Genomic DNA, 16,481 nt, shown 5'->3' with positions numbered 1-16,481 from the left:
TGTCTTCAGAGAATAACTTTCTGAAGTATTGGAAGGGGGGCAGGATGTCATCAGCTTTTGGCAGCTGGCTATGCCAGTCTGTTTGGGCATCAATGGAGTTGTGTACTTTTCTCCATCTTGGGAGGTGAGATACTTCACCCTCCTGTTCATCTCAATCTCCCTCTTCCTCAGAGTCACTGTCTTGTGGCTGGTGTTCTTCTGAAAAGAAGAAAAAGGAAAAAAATATTAGAAAGAAGTAAATGCAACAGGAAGACTTGCATGCATGCATGCATGCACACACACACACACACATACACAATCACTTTACCAACTGACTCCTGACCTCTCACTGACCCCTGAGCTCATAAGTGTCCCACAAACCTGATTCAGGGATCCACTCCTCCACTTCCTCACTATCACTGCCTGATACCTCACTGTCCTCACTTTCTGAAGGAATGTCCCTAACTACACATTCACATTCATACTTATTGAAAGCAAACTGATTTGCAGGATCTCGGAAACTACCCCCGCTGTTTCCGGCCCAGGAGGAAGAAATTGCGGTTCCCTCTGTGCAACTTCACCTTCGGCGTTGCAGACGGGTGTGGGATGAGACTAGACGGGCCCTGCTTCGCTCTACTCAGGCAAACGAGCGTTCCGCCAACCGTCACCGCACTCCCGCCCCCCCTATCGGGAGGGTCAGTCAGTCTGGCTGTCTACCAAGTCTGTTCCCCTACGCACTGAGTCCCGCAAACTTTCCCCTCGTTTCATTGGTCCCTTCTCCATCCTGAAAGTCATCAATCCTGTGACAGTGAAACTCCAGCTGCCTGCCTCCATGCGGATTCATCCCGTGTTCCACATTTCTCAAATAAAACCTCACCTCTCCAGTGCTTTGCAGCCTCCCACCACACCCCCTCCGCCTCCCCGTTTGGTTGATGATGAGGGGGGGGGGGGGGTGTACTGTTAGGATTGTGGCCGAATATTCTGCTGTTTTCCATTTGTTTTGGTTTTTTGTTATTTTTTCCTTCAGGCACGCCGGGGACAGCTGTGTTGGCAGGACGGGGAATTGGAGCTGAGTGCTATCACCTGTGTCATTTAGCCCACCTGTTTCCTGTTCTCCGCTCCTTACTTAAGGACCTGGTCTGCATCCACTCTCCGCCAGTTCTTCAGCTTTTCCTCGCGGTAGTACTTCGGCAAATGTTTGAAACCCTTCCTGAAAAAAAACCTTTCGTCTCCTGATCCTCTGTTTCTTTCAGATCGCCAGCTCCAGTTCCCCGCCCAGCAGTGACGGCGTCCTTCGTTGTGTTTTCTTCTCTGAAACCCTCCGTTTGAGGACACCTTTTGTTGTGTTTAAAACCCTCCGTTTGAGGACACCTTTTGTTGTATTTGTTACCCTCCGTTTGAGGACACCTTTTGTTGTTTTTTGTTTTAATAAATCTCTGAGTGAGAACCCGCACTTGGATCCTCCCTCTCTCCAGATATAGTCTGCTAACAAACTTCTGGACTTCCAATTTTATGAAAAGTTTTTAAAAAAGTAGCTTCAACACAACTTTTAGCTTTAAGATAAGATAAGATAATCTTTTATTAGTCCCATATCTGGGAAATTGAAGTATTACAGCAGCAAACAGGACATAGAGGGTGCAAAGCATGCAAGGAAAAGGGAAGTCTGTGCATTCAAGAAGAATAAATACACAGGAAACAAGTACCTGCAGCTGTACACAGCACAGAAAAGAAAAAGACTATTTACACGAGAGTCCCTTAGGTTGTGATTAGTGGATGGATTAATTATTGCACAGATTTGTTCCAGGGACTAAGTATGTAGGTACTGATCCTTGTAGTAGTGTTACATGAGTAAAGATTATTGCACAATTCTTACTCCCCATGTATTATTGCACAGGTCTGGCGCGACCATTTTGTCCCATTATTGCACATGTACTGCAGTCCAGTTAACACATTCATCAGCTTTAAATGTCCAGTCTATCAGCTGTGAATGTTGTGGAGTCTGACAGCAGTGAGCAGGAAGGAGCGGCGGTACCTCTCCTTCACACAGCATGGGTGGAGCAGTCTGTCAGTGAAGGAGCTGCCTGGTGCTGTCAGAGTGTCCTGCATGGGGTGGGAGGGGGTCTCCAGCATGGACGACAGCTTGGCTATCGTCATCCTGTCACTCACCTCATCCACTGAGTCCAGGGAGCAGCCCAGGACTCAGAAAAGTGTCATAATAACGTCTACTGTAACAGAAACTGCCCTCATCAAGGTAACTAGTGACCTCTTTTAGATGATGACAATTGCTTCAAACGTTCCACCATCATCCCAGTCCCCAAAAAACCCACCATCACGGGGTTGAATGACTACAGACCCTTTGAGAGGCTGGAGCTGAACCTCAGTCACAGTATTGGCTCCAATGTGGTCACTCAGAAGGGGCCCCGGAACGGTTGTCGTACCACTTGACAACATACAAGGTGGTTTCTCTCACCATGGTCATCTTCTCTTCGAATGCCCCACGTTCTGCTCTCTTCAGATCAGCATCGCTCTTCAGGTTGACTCCAGGTAATCTGTTGAACAGTGCCAGTACAGTGAATTCCCTTCTCAGCCAATGTGACTACAAGAGGGACACTAGTGAACCAATTGTTAAAGAAGAGCTTGTAGTTCTCTTCCTTGGGGATTAGCTGGGCCAGTCGGAGGACGACATTTTCACTAGCTCCAACATCTGGCACCTCAGGAGTTTGGTCGACTCTCCCAGTGTAGATCTCAAGGTTGTGCGGTATTCCTCAGATCCTGCCAATATGAGAATTTTATAGCCCCACTTCTTTGGTTTTGATGGCAGGTAGGTTTCAACCTGTGTCTCTCCTTGAATGGCACCATCTACTCATCTATGGTGAGCTTCTCACTCATTGGGATGGAGACCAATTTGGATGTCAGGTGAGTGACCAGAGGACGTATTTTGTAGAGGGGATCATCTTGCTCCTGTCCCTTGTTGTTGTTGATATGCAGGGACTTCTTGATGGCTGCCCATCTGTGGATGGTCATTGTGTCTGCTACTCTGGACACTCGGGTGGCTTTGTTCCAAAACATTCGAGTTGCTGGTAGGCCAAAGAGGGACATGTAGACCACAGTTGTTTTTTGTTTTAATAAATCTCTGAGTGAGAACCCGCACTTGGATCCTCCCTCTCTCCAGATATAGTCTGCTAACAAACTTCTGGACTTCCAATTTTATGAAAAGTTTTTAAAAAAGTAGCTTCAACACAACTTTTAGCTTTAAGATAAGATAAGATAATCTTTTATTAGTCCCATATCTGGGAAATTGAAGTATTACAGCAGCAAACAGGACATAGAGGGTGCAAAGCATGCAAGGAAAAGGGAAGTCTGTGCATTCAAGAAGAATAAATACACAGGAAACAAGTACCTGCAGCTGTACACAGCACAGAAAAGAAAAAGACTATTTACACGAGAGTCCCTTAGGTTGTGATTAGTGGATGGATTAATTATTGCACAGATTTGTTCCAGGGACTAAGTATGTAGGTACTGATCCTTGTAGTAGTGTTACATGAGTAAAGATTATTGCACAATTCTTACTCCCCATGTATTATTGCACAGGTCTGGCGCGACCATTTTGTCCCATTATTGCACATGTACTGCAGTCCAGTTAACACATTCATCAGCTTTAAATGTCCAGTCTATCAGCTGTGAATGTTGTGGAGTCTGACAGCAGTGAGCAGGAAGGAGCGGCGGTACCTCTCCTTCACACAGCATGGGTGGAGCAGTCTGTCAGTGAAGGAGCTGCCTGGTGCTGTCAGAGTGTCCTGCATGGGGTGGGAGGGGGTCTCCAGCATGGACGACAGCTTGGCTATCGTCATCCTGTCACTCACCTCATCCACTGAGTCCAGGGAGCAGCCCAGGACTCAGAAAAGTGTCATAATAACGTCTACTGTAACAGAAACTGCCCTCATCAAGGTAACTAGTGACCTCTTTTAGATGATGACAATTGCTTCAAACGTTCCACCATCATCCCAGTCCCCAAAAAACCCACCATCACGGGGTTGAATGACTACAGACCCTTTGAGAGGCTGGAGCTGAACCACCTGAAGTTCATCACAGGCCCCCGGCTTGACCCCCTGCAGTTTGCCCACCGGGCAAACCGGTCGGTGGATGACGCAGTCAACATGGGACTGCACTTCATCCTCCATCACCTTGACACCCCAGGGACATATGCCAGGATCCTGTTTGTGGACTTCAGCTCTGCATTCAACACCATCATCCCAGAAATCCTCCGCCAGAAGCTCTCACAGCTCACAGTGCCGACCTCCACCTCTCAGTGGATCTACAACTTCCTCACTGACAGGAGGCAGCAGGTGAGGCTGGGGAGCATCACCTCCAGCACCAGAACCATCAGTACCGGCGCCCCCCAGGGGTGTGTTCTTTCCCCGCTGCTCTTCTCCCTATACACAAACGACTGCTCCTCAGGGGACCCGTCCGTTAAACTACTTAAGTTTGTGGACGACACAACAGTAGTTGGCCTCATCAAGGACGGTGATGAGGCTGCCTACAGACGTGAAGTAGACCAGCTGGTCCTCTGGTGTGGTCGGAACAACCTGGAGCTTAACCCGCTCAAGACTGTGGAGATGACAGTGGACTTTAGGAAGAACCCACCCACCTTACCTCCCCTTACCATTCTCAACAACACTGTGGACTCCTTTAAGTTCCTGGGAACCACAATCGCCCGGGATCTCAAGTGGAAGTCCCACGTAGACCTCATCAGGAAAAAGGCCCAGCAGAGGTTGTATTTTCTGCGACAGCTGAAGAAGTTCAACCTGCCTCAGGAGCTGCTGACCATCTTTTACACCTCCATCGTCCAGTCTGTTCTCTGCACTTCCATCACTGTCTGGTTTGGATCGGCCGCCAAACAGGACAGAAACAGACTGCAACGGACAATCAGGTCTGCAGAAAAAATCATCGGGGCCGACCTGCCCTCCATTCAGGACTTATACCAGTCCAGGGTCAAAAAACGGGCAGGAAGCATCACTGCAGACCCCTCACACCCTGCACACAAACTGTTTGATCTGCTTCCCTCTGGTAGGCGTTACAGAGCTCTGTATGCCAAGACCACCAGACACAAAAAACAGTTTCTTCCCCCAGGCTGTCTCCCTGATCTCCCCGTAAACCACCTGCCATTGTGTGAACCATCACACTGTTTGCACTACATCATTCCACTGTTTGCACTACATGTATATATATATATATATATATATATATATATATTTCTTTTTCTTGTAACTGCTTTATTCTTCATTTTCTTCATTTTTATTATTATTATTATTGCTATTTTGTATTTTGTATGGTGCACAAGACAGAGAAAAATCCGGAGTCAAATTCCTTGTATGGTCACACATACTTGGCAAATAAAGCTGATTCTGATGCTGATTCTGATTCTCTGATTCATTTCGACCAGTGTGCAGCTTTTGACACAGTGGATCACGCTATTTTAATTGGCCATCTTGAAACCTGGTCACCTCTGGACCTGACTACTGTAATTCCCTCCTTTCTGGATTAATCCAAAGGTCACTCTCTCACCTTCTAGTCGTTCTCACTGGTTTTAACAAATGGCATCACCTCAATCCTGCCTTCTGTTCGACGGCTTTCTGCTCAGCTCAGACTCGATTTTAAACAAATTAAACCGTCTATTTTTGTGTATGTCCTCCAAGCATCTGCAAAATGGCTGATCCAATCCACTTCACACTTGGCAGGTGAATTTTTTCAATCATTTCATTTGGACTGAATGACCAAACAGACTCATTACAGGGCTGTAACACAGCATAAGCTTCAAACTTCAAACTTTATTTGTCAGTATACTTTTACATGCACCAATATTCTCTTCTGAATCCTGAATCACAATCTAATTAGATGTTCCCACCCCTAATACATTATCTTCATTATGGTAATGAGACAGGGGTGATAAAAATCAAGAATGTGTCCAGTGCCTTGGTCATCACCCACCAACACTGATGCCTCGACAAACTTGAGCTTTCAAAGGGTAAGGTGTTTTCATCCAGAGATCTATTGCAATTTTACATTCATGCTGGGAAAAATACTTTAAAATGAACATATTTTTCATATTTATATGATTGTTACTTATTGAAAGCAAACTGATTTGCAGGATCCCGGAAACATGGCACCAGAAGTCAACGTCAGCCAAACTTATGCTGACTTACATCCGTGTCAAAGGGGAGCAAATGTGTCTGACATACTGACAAGCCCTCCTTCCACAGCATGTATTTTATTATACATTTTCCTTGGCTCAGTGTCTGTTGTCACAGTGTGTGGAAACCTTCTTGTCATAATCTCCATCAGTTATTTCAAACAGCTGCACACTCCTACAAACTTTCTCATTCTCTCTCTGGCTGTGGCTGACCTGCTTGTTGGTGTTTTAGCTTTTCCTTTCACCATGGAATACACTTTGACCTTCTGGTTGTATCATAATGATTTATTGCGTAAAATACAACACGGCATTGATACAGTTCTGGTCACATCTTCCATTTTGAATTTATGTTGTATTTCCATTGACAGATATTATGCAGTGTGTCAGCCTCTGACATATGCAACCAAAATGAATGTCTGTGTTGTTGTGATCATGATCCTGGTGAGCTGGGGTGTTTCTGTTCTCGTTGCAATTGGTTATGCAATTGCAATATTAAACCAGGAAAATTGTGAAGAAAGGTGTATCGTTGATTCTCCAATTGCAAACATTTTAGGACTAATTTTCTCATTTTACCTCCCAGTGATCGGAATGCTCTGTATCTACCTGAAGATTTTCCTTGTTGCACAGAGACAGGCTCGCAGCATCCAGAGCATAAAGTCTGGAGCAGCTGTCAGTAAGATGAAGAGAAAGGCCACAAAAACACTTGCAATCGTTCTGGGAGTTTTTCTGATGTGTTGGTCTCCTTTCTATCTCTGTGTTACCTCTCAGCTTTTGGGTCATGTGTCATTGAGTGTTGCTGTAATTGAAACTCTTATCTGGCTTGCATTGTCAAATTCAATGCTCAATCCATTTATCTATGGTTTCTTTTACAGCTGGTTCAGATCAGCATTCAGAATGATCATTTCTGGAAAAATATTTCAAGGTGATTTAACTAATGCGAAACTGTTTTGAAATATTCTCTGGAGTACTGAAATGGCCACCTAATGAGTCATTGTTGAAAGAAAATTCCCATAATGAAATTTAAGCATGTCTGTACCTGTGTTCCATCTTTTGTTTTTTCTAAATTATACTCTATATATTAACATGTGCTTGTGTGTGTGTGTGTGTGTGTGTGTGTGTGTGTGTGAATAGTTCACTACCACAGGGTTAAAGCTTCAGCCAGTGTACATAACTGGGAGGTTGGGATCTCTCCACGCAAAAACGTGTAAACTGTCCCTTTAGTATTTTGCTGAGACAACACCTGGTTCAGCATTGGCAGCCACAAGTCCTGTATCTTGTGGTGGCCTGTGCAGGTGTGCACAGATCCAGTTGGTCCATTGTACCATTAAAATCCTTGTCTTTGACTCCAATCAGACTGCCCACTGGCAAACCATGACAATTGATCAGCATTAGCATTCTGCTTCTCAGGTTTAGCTCTGACACCTATCTCTGCTCCAATGCTTCCAACTTTGCTGTTGCCAGATGACTCAGGAGCTTGTTATTCATAAATACCGGGATATAGATCAATGGGTGTTTTTTTTGTTTTTTAAACCTTTAACAAATATAATGCTTGACTATAACATTGGGACTATAATGCTTGGTATCTGTCTGAAGACACAATAAATAAATGAAACACTAAAGAAGGATATTATAATAAGCTTTCAATTTACATTATCATGTAACTGGCTTAACCACACTATGTGCAAATGTACCTGTGTTCTATGTGTGTCTATCTCAGCTTTACTGGCACTTCATGAGTCTTACACAAAGTAATACATTCAATACAATATGGACTATCTTGAAGTTTATTCAGAATGTTTATTCAGTACATGTTTAAATGCATAGCAAAAATAATTTTGTAATCAAATGAAATGTACTGAATTAGATCAGTGGGTGATTTTTCAAAAACATTAACAAACACTTGCAATGAGTGCAAATCCCACAGAAAGTAATAATATATTATTATATTACTATTTTCCAGTTTAGTGACTGTTTATGTTTATGGCTTAATTGGTAACTGTTTTACTTGTGGGGGATGCTCAAACTCAGTTCTCTCTTGTAAACTCATAATGAAATTGCTTCAAATGCCATTGAAGCATTGCCAAGTCAAAACTGTTTTGACTATAATGCACTCAAACCGTGTTCCTTATGTCAGAAAAACACAGTACTTTAACCATTCTGAATCTGCACTTCTGTCCATTTTGTCTGACATCATATCTCACATAAAAACAACCATGTGCAGTATGATTTTTTGTCCACTAAATTTCTTAGGGGTCATTGACAAATTTGGGTCTTTATTTCATTGACTGTAAATCTCTCTTTGGCAAATCGCATTTCTTTCACATCTTTTTTTTTTATATAAACAAATAAAATGGTTATAACCTCCTGTGATGCAGTCTCTTTAAAAGAAACCTAATGTTAATCCATCTGTTCTTAAAAATTTAGGACAACTTTGTTAGACAACCTGGTCAGATTAAAACTGATCCTAAAAAGGTGCAGGCAGTGGTGGAGTTGTCTAGCCCCACAACCAGATGTGAGCTCCAACAATTTCTAGGGTTTGCAAATTTCTACCGTCGCTTTATCCGAAATTACAGTCAGATGGCGGCTCCCCTAACTCGACTCACCTCCACCCTAAAACCTTTCCTCTGGTCTCTGGAAGCAGAGTCTACCTTCTGTACCCTGAAAAATCTGTTTTCCAGTGCTCCCATCCTAATCCAACCAGATCCGTCTAGACAGTTTATTGTTGAAGTAGACGCTTCTGACTCAGGGGTGGGGGCGGTCCTTTCCCAGCGAGCAGTGGACGGCAAACTCCATCCTTGCGCCTTCTTTTCCAAGCGCCTATCCTCTGCTGAAAGGAACTATGACGTAGGTAACCGGGAGTTGTTGGCTGTCAAACTAGCTCTCGAGGAATGGCGACATTGGTTAGAGGGATCTGAACAGCCTTTTTAAGTTAGGACAGACCACAAAAATCTGTCTTACATCCAGACGGCTAAGAGACTAAATGCCCGTCAGGCACGCTGGCAGCTGTTTTTCACCCGATTCAACTTTACCTTAACTTACAGGCCTGGATCTCGGAACACTAAACCTGATGCTCTCTCCCGTCAGTTTTCTTCGTCCCAGACTTCAGCTGGTCCAGAAGAGATCCTGCCTTCCTCCCGAGTGGTGGCAGCCATTACCTGGGGAGTCGAAGACTCGATTCAAAAGGGACTACAGACCGACCCAGATCCAGCTAATGGTCCACCTAACCGCTCTTATGTTCCTTTGGCTGCCCGTTCTCAGGTCCTGCAGTGGGCCCACTCCTCCAAGTGGGCATGTCATCCTGGGGCTCCTCGGACTCTGATTATCCTTAATCAGAGTCATGGGTAATGAGGTACGGGAGTTTGTGGCAGCTTGTCCAGTCTGTGCTCGGGGAAAAACCTCTCATCGCCCTCCCTCAGGCCTCCTTCGTCCCCTGCCGGTGCCCTCTCGACCCTGGTCCCACATCGCTTTGGACTTCGTCACCGGTCTTCCACCCTCTGAGGGTAACACTGTCATACTCACCGTTGTGGATTGATTTTCTAAAGCTGCACATTTCGTCCCGTTAACCAAACTTCCCACAGCCTCAGAGACTGCACAGCTCCTCGTCCACCATGTGTTCCGCCTTCATGGTATCCCTAGTAACGTGGTGTCTGATCGGGGCCCGCAGTTCACCTCTAGGGTGTGGTCAGCATTCCTCCGGGCGTTGGGGGCTACTATTAGTCTTTGGTCTGGTTACCATGCCCAAACTAATGGGCAAACCGAGCGGGCGAATCAGCATTTGGAATCCACCCTGAGATGTGTGGCGGCCTCGAACCCATCCACCTGGAGTGCCCATCTTCCCTGGGTGGAATACGCCCACAACTCCCAAACCAGCGCCGGCCCAGGAGGAAGAAATTGCGGTTCCCTCTGTGCAACTTCACCTTCGGCGTTGCAGACGGGTGTGGGATGAGACTAGACGGGCCCTGCTTCGCTCTACTCAGGCAAACGAGCGTTCCGCCAACCGTCACCGCACTCCCGCCCCCCCCCCCTATCGGGAGGGTCAGTCAGTCTGGCTGTCTACCAAGTCTGTTCCCCTACGCACTGAGTCCCGCAAACTTTCCCCTCGTTTCATTGGTCCCTTCTCCATCCTGAAAGTCATCAATCCTGTGACAGTGAAACTCCAGCTGCCTGCCTCCATGCGGATTCATCCCGTGTTCCACATTTCTCAAATAAAACCTCACCTCTCCAGTGCTTTGCAGCCTCCCACCACACCCCCTCCGCCTCCCCGTTTGGTTGATGATGAGCCTGTCTACACGGTTAACCGGCTGTTGGATGTCCGCCGCCGGGGCCGGGGCCTCCAGTATTTGGTGGACTGGACTGGGTATGGTCCGGAGGAGTGGTCCTGGGTTCCTCGGTCCGCTATCCTGGATCCCCGCTTGGTCAGGGCTTTTCATTCTGCCCATCCTCACGGGCCTGTCCGTCCGCCGAGAGGCGGTCGTTGGGGGGGGGGGGGGGGTACTGTTAGGATTGTGGCCGAATATTCGGCTGTTTTCCATTTGTTTTGGTTTTTTGTTATTTTTTCCTTTAGGCACGCCGGGGACAGCTGTGTCGGCAGGACGGGGAATCAGAGCTGAGTGCTATCACCTGTGTCATTTAGCCCACCTGTTTCCTGTTCTCCGCTCCTTACTTAAGGACCTGGTCTGCATCCACTCTCCGCCAGTTCTCCAGCTTTTCCTCGCGGTAGTACTTCGGCAAATGTTTGAAACCCTTCCTGAAAAAAAACCTTTCGTCTCCTGATCCTCTGTTTCTTTCAGATCGCCAGCTCCAGTTCCCCGCCCAGCAGTGACGGCGTCCTTCGTTGTGTTTTCTTCTCTGAAACCCTCCGTTTGAGGACACCTTTTGTTGTGTTTAAAACCCTCCGTTTGAGGAAACCTTTTGTTGTTTTTTGTTTTAATAAATCTCTGAGTGAGAACCCGCACTTGGATCCTCCCTCTCTCCATATATAAGGGAGCTAAGGGAGCTACACAATAACATCAGCTCGCTCCAGCACAAGCACCCGGAGGCTTTTTACGTGGTTGCGGGAGACTTCAACCATGTAAACCTGACAGACACTCTGCCTAAGTTCTACCAGCATGTCACCATACCAACACGGGGAAATAACACGCTGGACCGTGTTTACACGAACAGACGAGACGCATACAGAGCTGTCCCCCACCCCCACCTCGGCTTCTCCGACCACATCTCCATCATGCTGCTTCCAGCCTACCGTCCGCTGCTCAGACGCCACACACCAACGCAGAGGACCATCACCGTGTGGCCCAGCGATGCAGTCCCTGCACTACAGGACTGCTTCCAGCGCACGGACTGGCAGGTCTTCAGGGAAGCAGCTGTCCGTGAGGGAGAGGTGGACCTGGAGGACTACACATCTGCGGTCCTCAGCTACATCTACAAGTGTGCAGAGGATGTTACCAGTACCAGGACAGTAACAACCTACCCAAACCAAAAACCCTGGCTGAACACGGAGGTCCGGTCTCTGCTGAAAGCCAGGGATGCTGCGTTTAGGTCAGGTGATAGAATGGCACTCAGGGCGGCAAGGAGAGAGCTGACGGCAGGAGTGAAGAGGGCCAAGACCGCATACGCCCAGAGGATCCAGGGACACTTTGCGTCCAGCGATCCACGGAGCATGTGGAGGGGCATTAAGTGCATCACAGACTATAACACCAAAGATGCACAATGCCCCACGGACCCCTCTCTGCCGGAAGCTCTCAACAACTTCTTTGCCCGCTTTGAGGACCCGGACGCCCCCCTCAGCACCAGACTCACCCCCCCACCTGGTGAAGAGCCCCTCAGCGTGACCTCAGCTGAAGTGAGGAGGACCCTCCAGAGGATAAACCCACACAAAGCTGCAGGTCCCGATAATATCTCAGGGCGGGTGCTGAAGGGCTGTGCACATCAGCTCACAGAGGTACTGACGGACATCTTCAACACCTCTCTCCAAGAGGTGCGACGGTCCCCACCAGACAGACAAGCGACGGTCCCCACCTGTCTGAAGACCGCTACAATCATCCCCATCCCCAAAACGTCCACAGTGACGAGCCTGAATGACTATCGGCCAGTAGCCCTCACTCCGATAGTCATGAAGTGCTTTGAGAGACTGGTCATGGCCCGTATCAAAGACTGCATCGACGTCACTGTGGATCCACACCAATACGCATATAGGAAGAACCGATCCACAGAGGATGCCATATCTTCTGTGGTCCACACAACTCTCACCCACCTAGAGAATAAAGACTCCTATGTCCGCCTTCTATTTGTGCATTTCACATCAGCCTTTAACACCATCATTCCGCAGACACTGATCCATAAGCTCAGTGCTCTCGGTTTGAGCTCCACCCTCTGCAATTGGGTCCTGGACTTCCTGACGGACAGGCCGCAAACAGTGAAGATCCATGACATCTCCTCCTCCCCCATCACCCTCAGCACCGGCTCTCCCCAGGGCTGTGTGCTGAGCCCCCTCCTGTTCACCCTGCTAACACACGACTGCTCAGCGCAACATCCGAGCTGCCTCCTCGTGAAGTTTGCGGATGATACAGCTGTGGTTGGACGCATCGCCAACAGCGACGAGGCCGACTACAGGCAGGAGGTGGAACGCCTGGAGGGTTGGTGCAGAGAGAACAACCTCTGCATCAACGTGAAAAAGACCAAGGAGATGATCGTGGACTTCAGAAGGGGCAGACACCTCCCCCTTCCTCCCCTGTACATCGGAGGGACAGCGGTGGAAGTGGTCTCCAGTTTCAGGTACCTGGGCGTCCACATAACGGACAACCTCACCTGGAGCAACAACACTTCCTGCCTCATCAGGAAGGCACACCAGCGCCTCTACTTCCTCAGGAGGCTGAGGCGTGCCGGACTGGGGAGTTCGGTCCTCACATCCTTCTACAGATGTGTGGTGGAGAGCGTCCTGTGCTCCTGTATCACTGTGTGGCACGGCAGCTGCTCTGCAGCAGAGAAAAAAGCTCTGCAGAGGGTGGTGAAAGCTGCACAAAAGACTGTGGGACACAGCCTATCCACCACCACAGACATTTACACCTCCAGGTGCAGGAAAAGGGCCTCCTGCATCATGAAGGACCCCACCCACCCCTCACACAAACTGTTTGCCCCTCTCCCCTCACGCAGGAGGCTGCGGAGCATCAAGAGCAGGACCACCAGACTGAGGAACAGCTTCTTCCCAGAAGCTGTGAGACTGTTGAACTCTGGAGGTCCTCTGTAGCCCCTGCTGCCAAACTCACACCTCACACACCAACAAACACACAAACAACCACCCATGGAACATTTTGCACAATGCAGCATTTGCACAGAACTCAAACTGCTCATGTTCATTGCACTACGGTCATTTTGCACTACCCTGTCAGCCATTTTGCACTACTGTTTATACTGTTTACACTGGTGTTTATATCATCTACTGTTTTTCACTTATATTACACTGTTTTTATACTATATAGCATTGTTTATATTTATATTTATTTTGTTAAGAAACTGGGCTGATACTGGGACCGGGGAAACTAATTTCGTTCCACTCATGTTTTACGTGTGTGAAATGACAATAAAGCTCCTTGAAATCCTTGAAATATAGTCTGCTAACAAACTTCTGGACTTCCAATTTTATGAAAAGTTTTTAAAAAAGTAGCTTCAACACAACTTTTAGCTTTAAGATAAGATAAGATAATCTTTTATTACTCCAATATCTGGGAAACTGAAGTATTATAGCAGCAAACATGACATAGAGGCTGCAAAGCATGCAAGGAAAAGGGAAGTCTGTGCATTCAAGAAGAATAAATACACAGGAAACAAGTACCTGCAGCTGTACACAGTACAGAAAAGAAAAATACTATTTACACTAGAGTCCCTCAGGTTATGATTAGTGGATGGATTAATTATTGCACAGATTTGTTCCAGGGACTAAGTATGTAGGTACTGATCCACATGTATTATTGCACAGGTCTGGCGTGGCCATTTTGTCCCATTATTGCACATGTACTGTAGTCCAGTTAACACATTCATCAGCTTTAAATGTCCAGTCTATCAGCTGTGAATGTTGTGGAGTCTGACAGCAGTGAGCAGGAAGGAGCGGCGGTACGGCGTGGGCAGTCGTGGATCAGCGGTTAGGTATTGGACCCGTAACCGGTGGATCGCTGGTTCAATTCCCTGTACCGGTGTCCATGGCTGAGGTACCCTTGAACCACCTGAAGTTCATCACAGGCCCCCGGCTTGACCCCCTGCAGTTTGCCCACCGGGCAAACCGGTCGGTGGATGACGCAGTCAACATGGGACTGCACTTCATCCTCCATCACCTTGACACCCCAGGGACATATGCCAGGGTCCTGTTTGTGGACTTCAGCTCTGCATTCAACACCATCATCCCAGAAATCCTCCGCCAGAAGCTCTCACAGCTCACAGTGCCGACCTCCACCTCTCAGTGGATCTACAACTTCCTCACTGACAGGAGGCAGCAGGTGAGGCTGGGGAGCATCACCTCCAGCACCAGAACCATCAGTACCGGCGCCCCCCAGGGGTGTGTTCTTTCCCCGCTGCTCTTCTCCCTATACACAAACGACTGCTCCTCAGGGGACCCGTCCGTTAAACTACTTAAGTTTGCAGACGACACAACAGTAGTTGGCCTCATCAAGGACGGTGATGAGGCTGCCTACAGACGTGAAGTAGACCAGCTGGTCCTCTGGTGTGGTCGGAACAACCTGGAGCTTAACCCGCTCAAGACTGTGGAGATGACAGTGGACTTTAGGAAGAACCCACCCACCTTACCTCCCCTTACCATTCTCAACAACACAGTGTCTACTGTGGACTCCTTTAAGTTCCTGGGAACCACAATCGCCCGGGATCTCAAGTGGAAGTCCCACGTAGACCTCATCAAGAAAAAGGCCCAGCAGAGGTTGTATTTTCTGCGACAGCTGAAGAAGTTCAACCTGCCTCAGGAGCTGCTGACCATCTTTTACACCTCCATCGTCCAGTCTGTTCTCTGCACTTCCATCACTGTCTGGTTTGGATCGGCCACCAAACAGGACAGAAACAGACGGCAACGGACAATCAGGTCTGCAGAAAAAATCATCGGGGCCGACCTGCCCTCCATTCAGGACTTATACCAGTCCAGGGTCAAAAAACGGGCAGGAAGCATCACTGCAGACCCCTCACACCCTGCACTCAAACTGTTTGATCTGCTTCCCTCTGGTAGGCGTTACAGAGCTCTGTATGCCAAGACCACCAGACACAAAAACAGTTTCTTCCCCCAGGCTGTCTCCCTGATCTCCCCGTAAACCACCTGCCATTGTGTGAACCATCACACTGTTTGCACTACATCATTCCACTGTTTGCACTACATGATTATATATATATATATATATATATATATATATATATTTCTTTTTATTGTAAATACTTTATTCTTCATTTTCTTCATTTTTATTTTTATTATTATTATTGCTATTTTGTATTTTGTATGGTGCACAGGACAGAGAAAAATCCGGAGTCAAATTCCTTGTATGGTCACACATACTTGGCAAATAAAGCTGATTCTGATTCTGATTCTCTGATTCATTTCGACCAGTGTGCAGCTTTTGACACAGTGGATCACGCTATTTTAATTGGCCATCTTGAAACCTGGTCACCTCTGGACCTGACTACTGTAATTCCCTCCTTTCTGGATGAATCCAAAGGTCACTCTCTCACCTTCTAGTCGTTCTCACTGGTTTTAACAAATGGCATCACCTCAATCCTGCCTTCTGTTCGACGGCTTTCTGCTCAGCTCAGACCCGATTTTAAACAAATTAAACCGTCTATTTTTGTGTATGTCCTCCAAGCATCTGGAAAATGGCTGATCCAATCCACTTCACACTTGGCAGGTGAATTTTTTCATTCATTTCATTTGGACTGAATGACCAAACAGACTCATTACAGGGCTGTAACACAGCATAAGCTTCAAACTTCAAACTTTATTTGTCAGTATACTTTTACATGCACCGAAATTCTCTTCTGAATCCTGAATCACAATCTAATTAGATGTTCCCACCCCTATTACATTATCTTCATTATGGTAATGAGACAGGGGTGATAAAAATCAAGAATGTGTCCAGTGCCTTGGTCATCACCCACCAACACTGATGCCTCGACAAACTTGAGCTTTCAAAGGGTAAGGTGTTTTCATCCAGAGATCTATTGCAATTTTACATTCGTGCAGGACAAAATATTTTAAAATGAACGTATTTTTCATATTTAAATGATTGTTACTTATTGAAAGCAAACTGATTTGCAGGAACCCGGAAAC

General features: G+C 47.0%; 1 protein-coding gene across 1 annotated transcript; it reads left to right on the top strand.

Moving 5' to 3' along the window:
* The first annotated feature begins 6,139 nt into the window (after positions 1-6,139).
* Positions 6,140-7,224, top strand: LOC124050963 (trace amine-associated receptor 1-like). The gene has a single exon (XM_046373961.1). The coding sequence runs from the start codon at positions 6,140-6,142 to the stop codon at positions 7,118-7,120; it is 981 nt and encodes a 326-aa protein (XP_046229917.1). The 3' UTR covers positions 7,121-7,224.
* The last annotated feature ends 9,257 nt before the right edge of the window (positions 7,225-16,481 follow it).

The sequence above is a fragment of the Scatophagus argus genome, chromosome 19 (genome assembly GCF_020382885.2).
Source record: "Scatophagus argus isolate fScaArg1 chromosome 19, fScaArg1.pri, whole genome shotgun sequence".
Lineage (NCBI taxonomy): Eukaryota > Metazoa > Chordata > Actinopteri > Scatophagidae > Scatophagus > Scatophagus argus.
The sequence above is the reverse complement of the archived record's forward strand: the minus strand, read 5'-3'. Positions and strand labels throughout refer to the sequence as shown.

Bases quoted from the DNA above. Each gene is read 5' to 3' on its own strand.
- LOC124050963 (XM_046373961.1), top strand. From the start codon at position 6,140: ATGGCACCAGAAGTCAACGTCAGCCAAACTTATGCTGACTTACATCCG.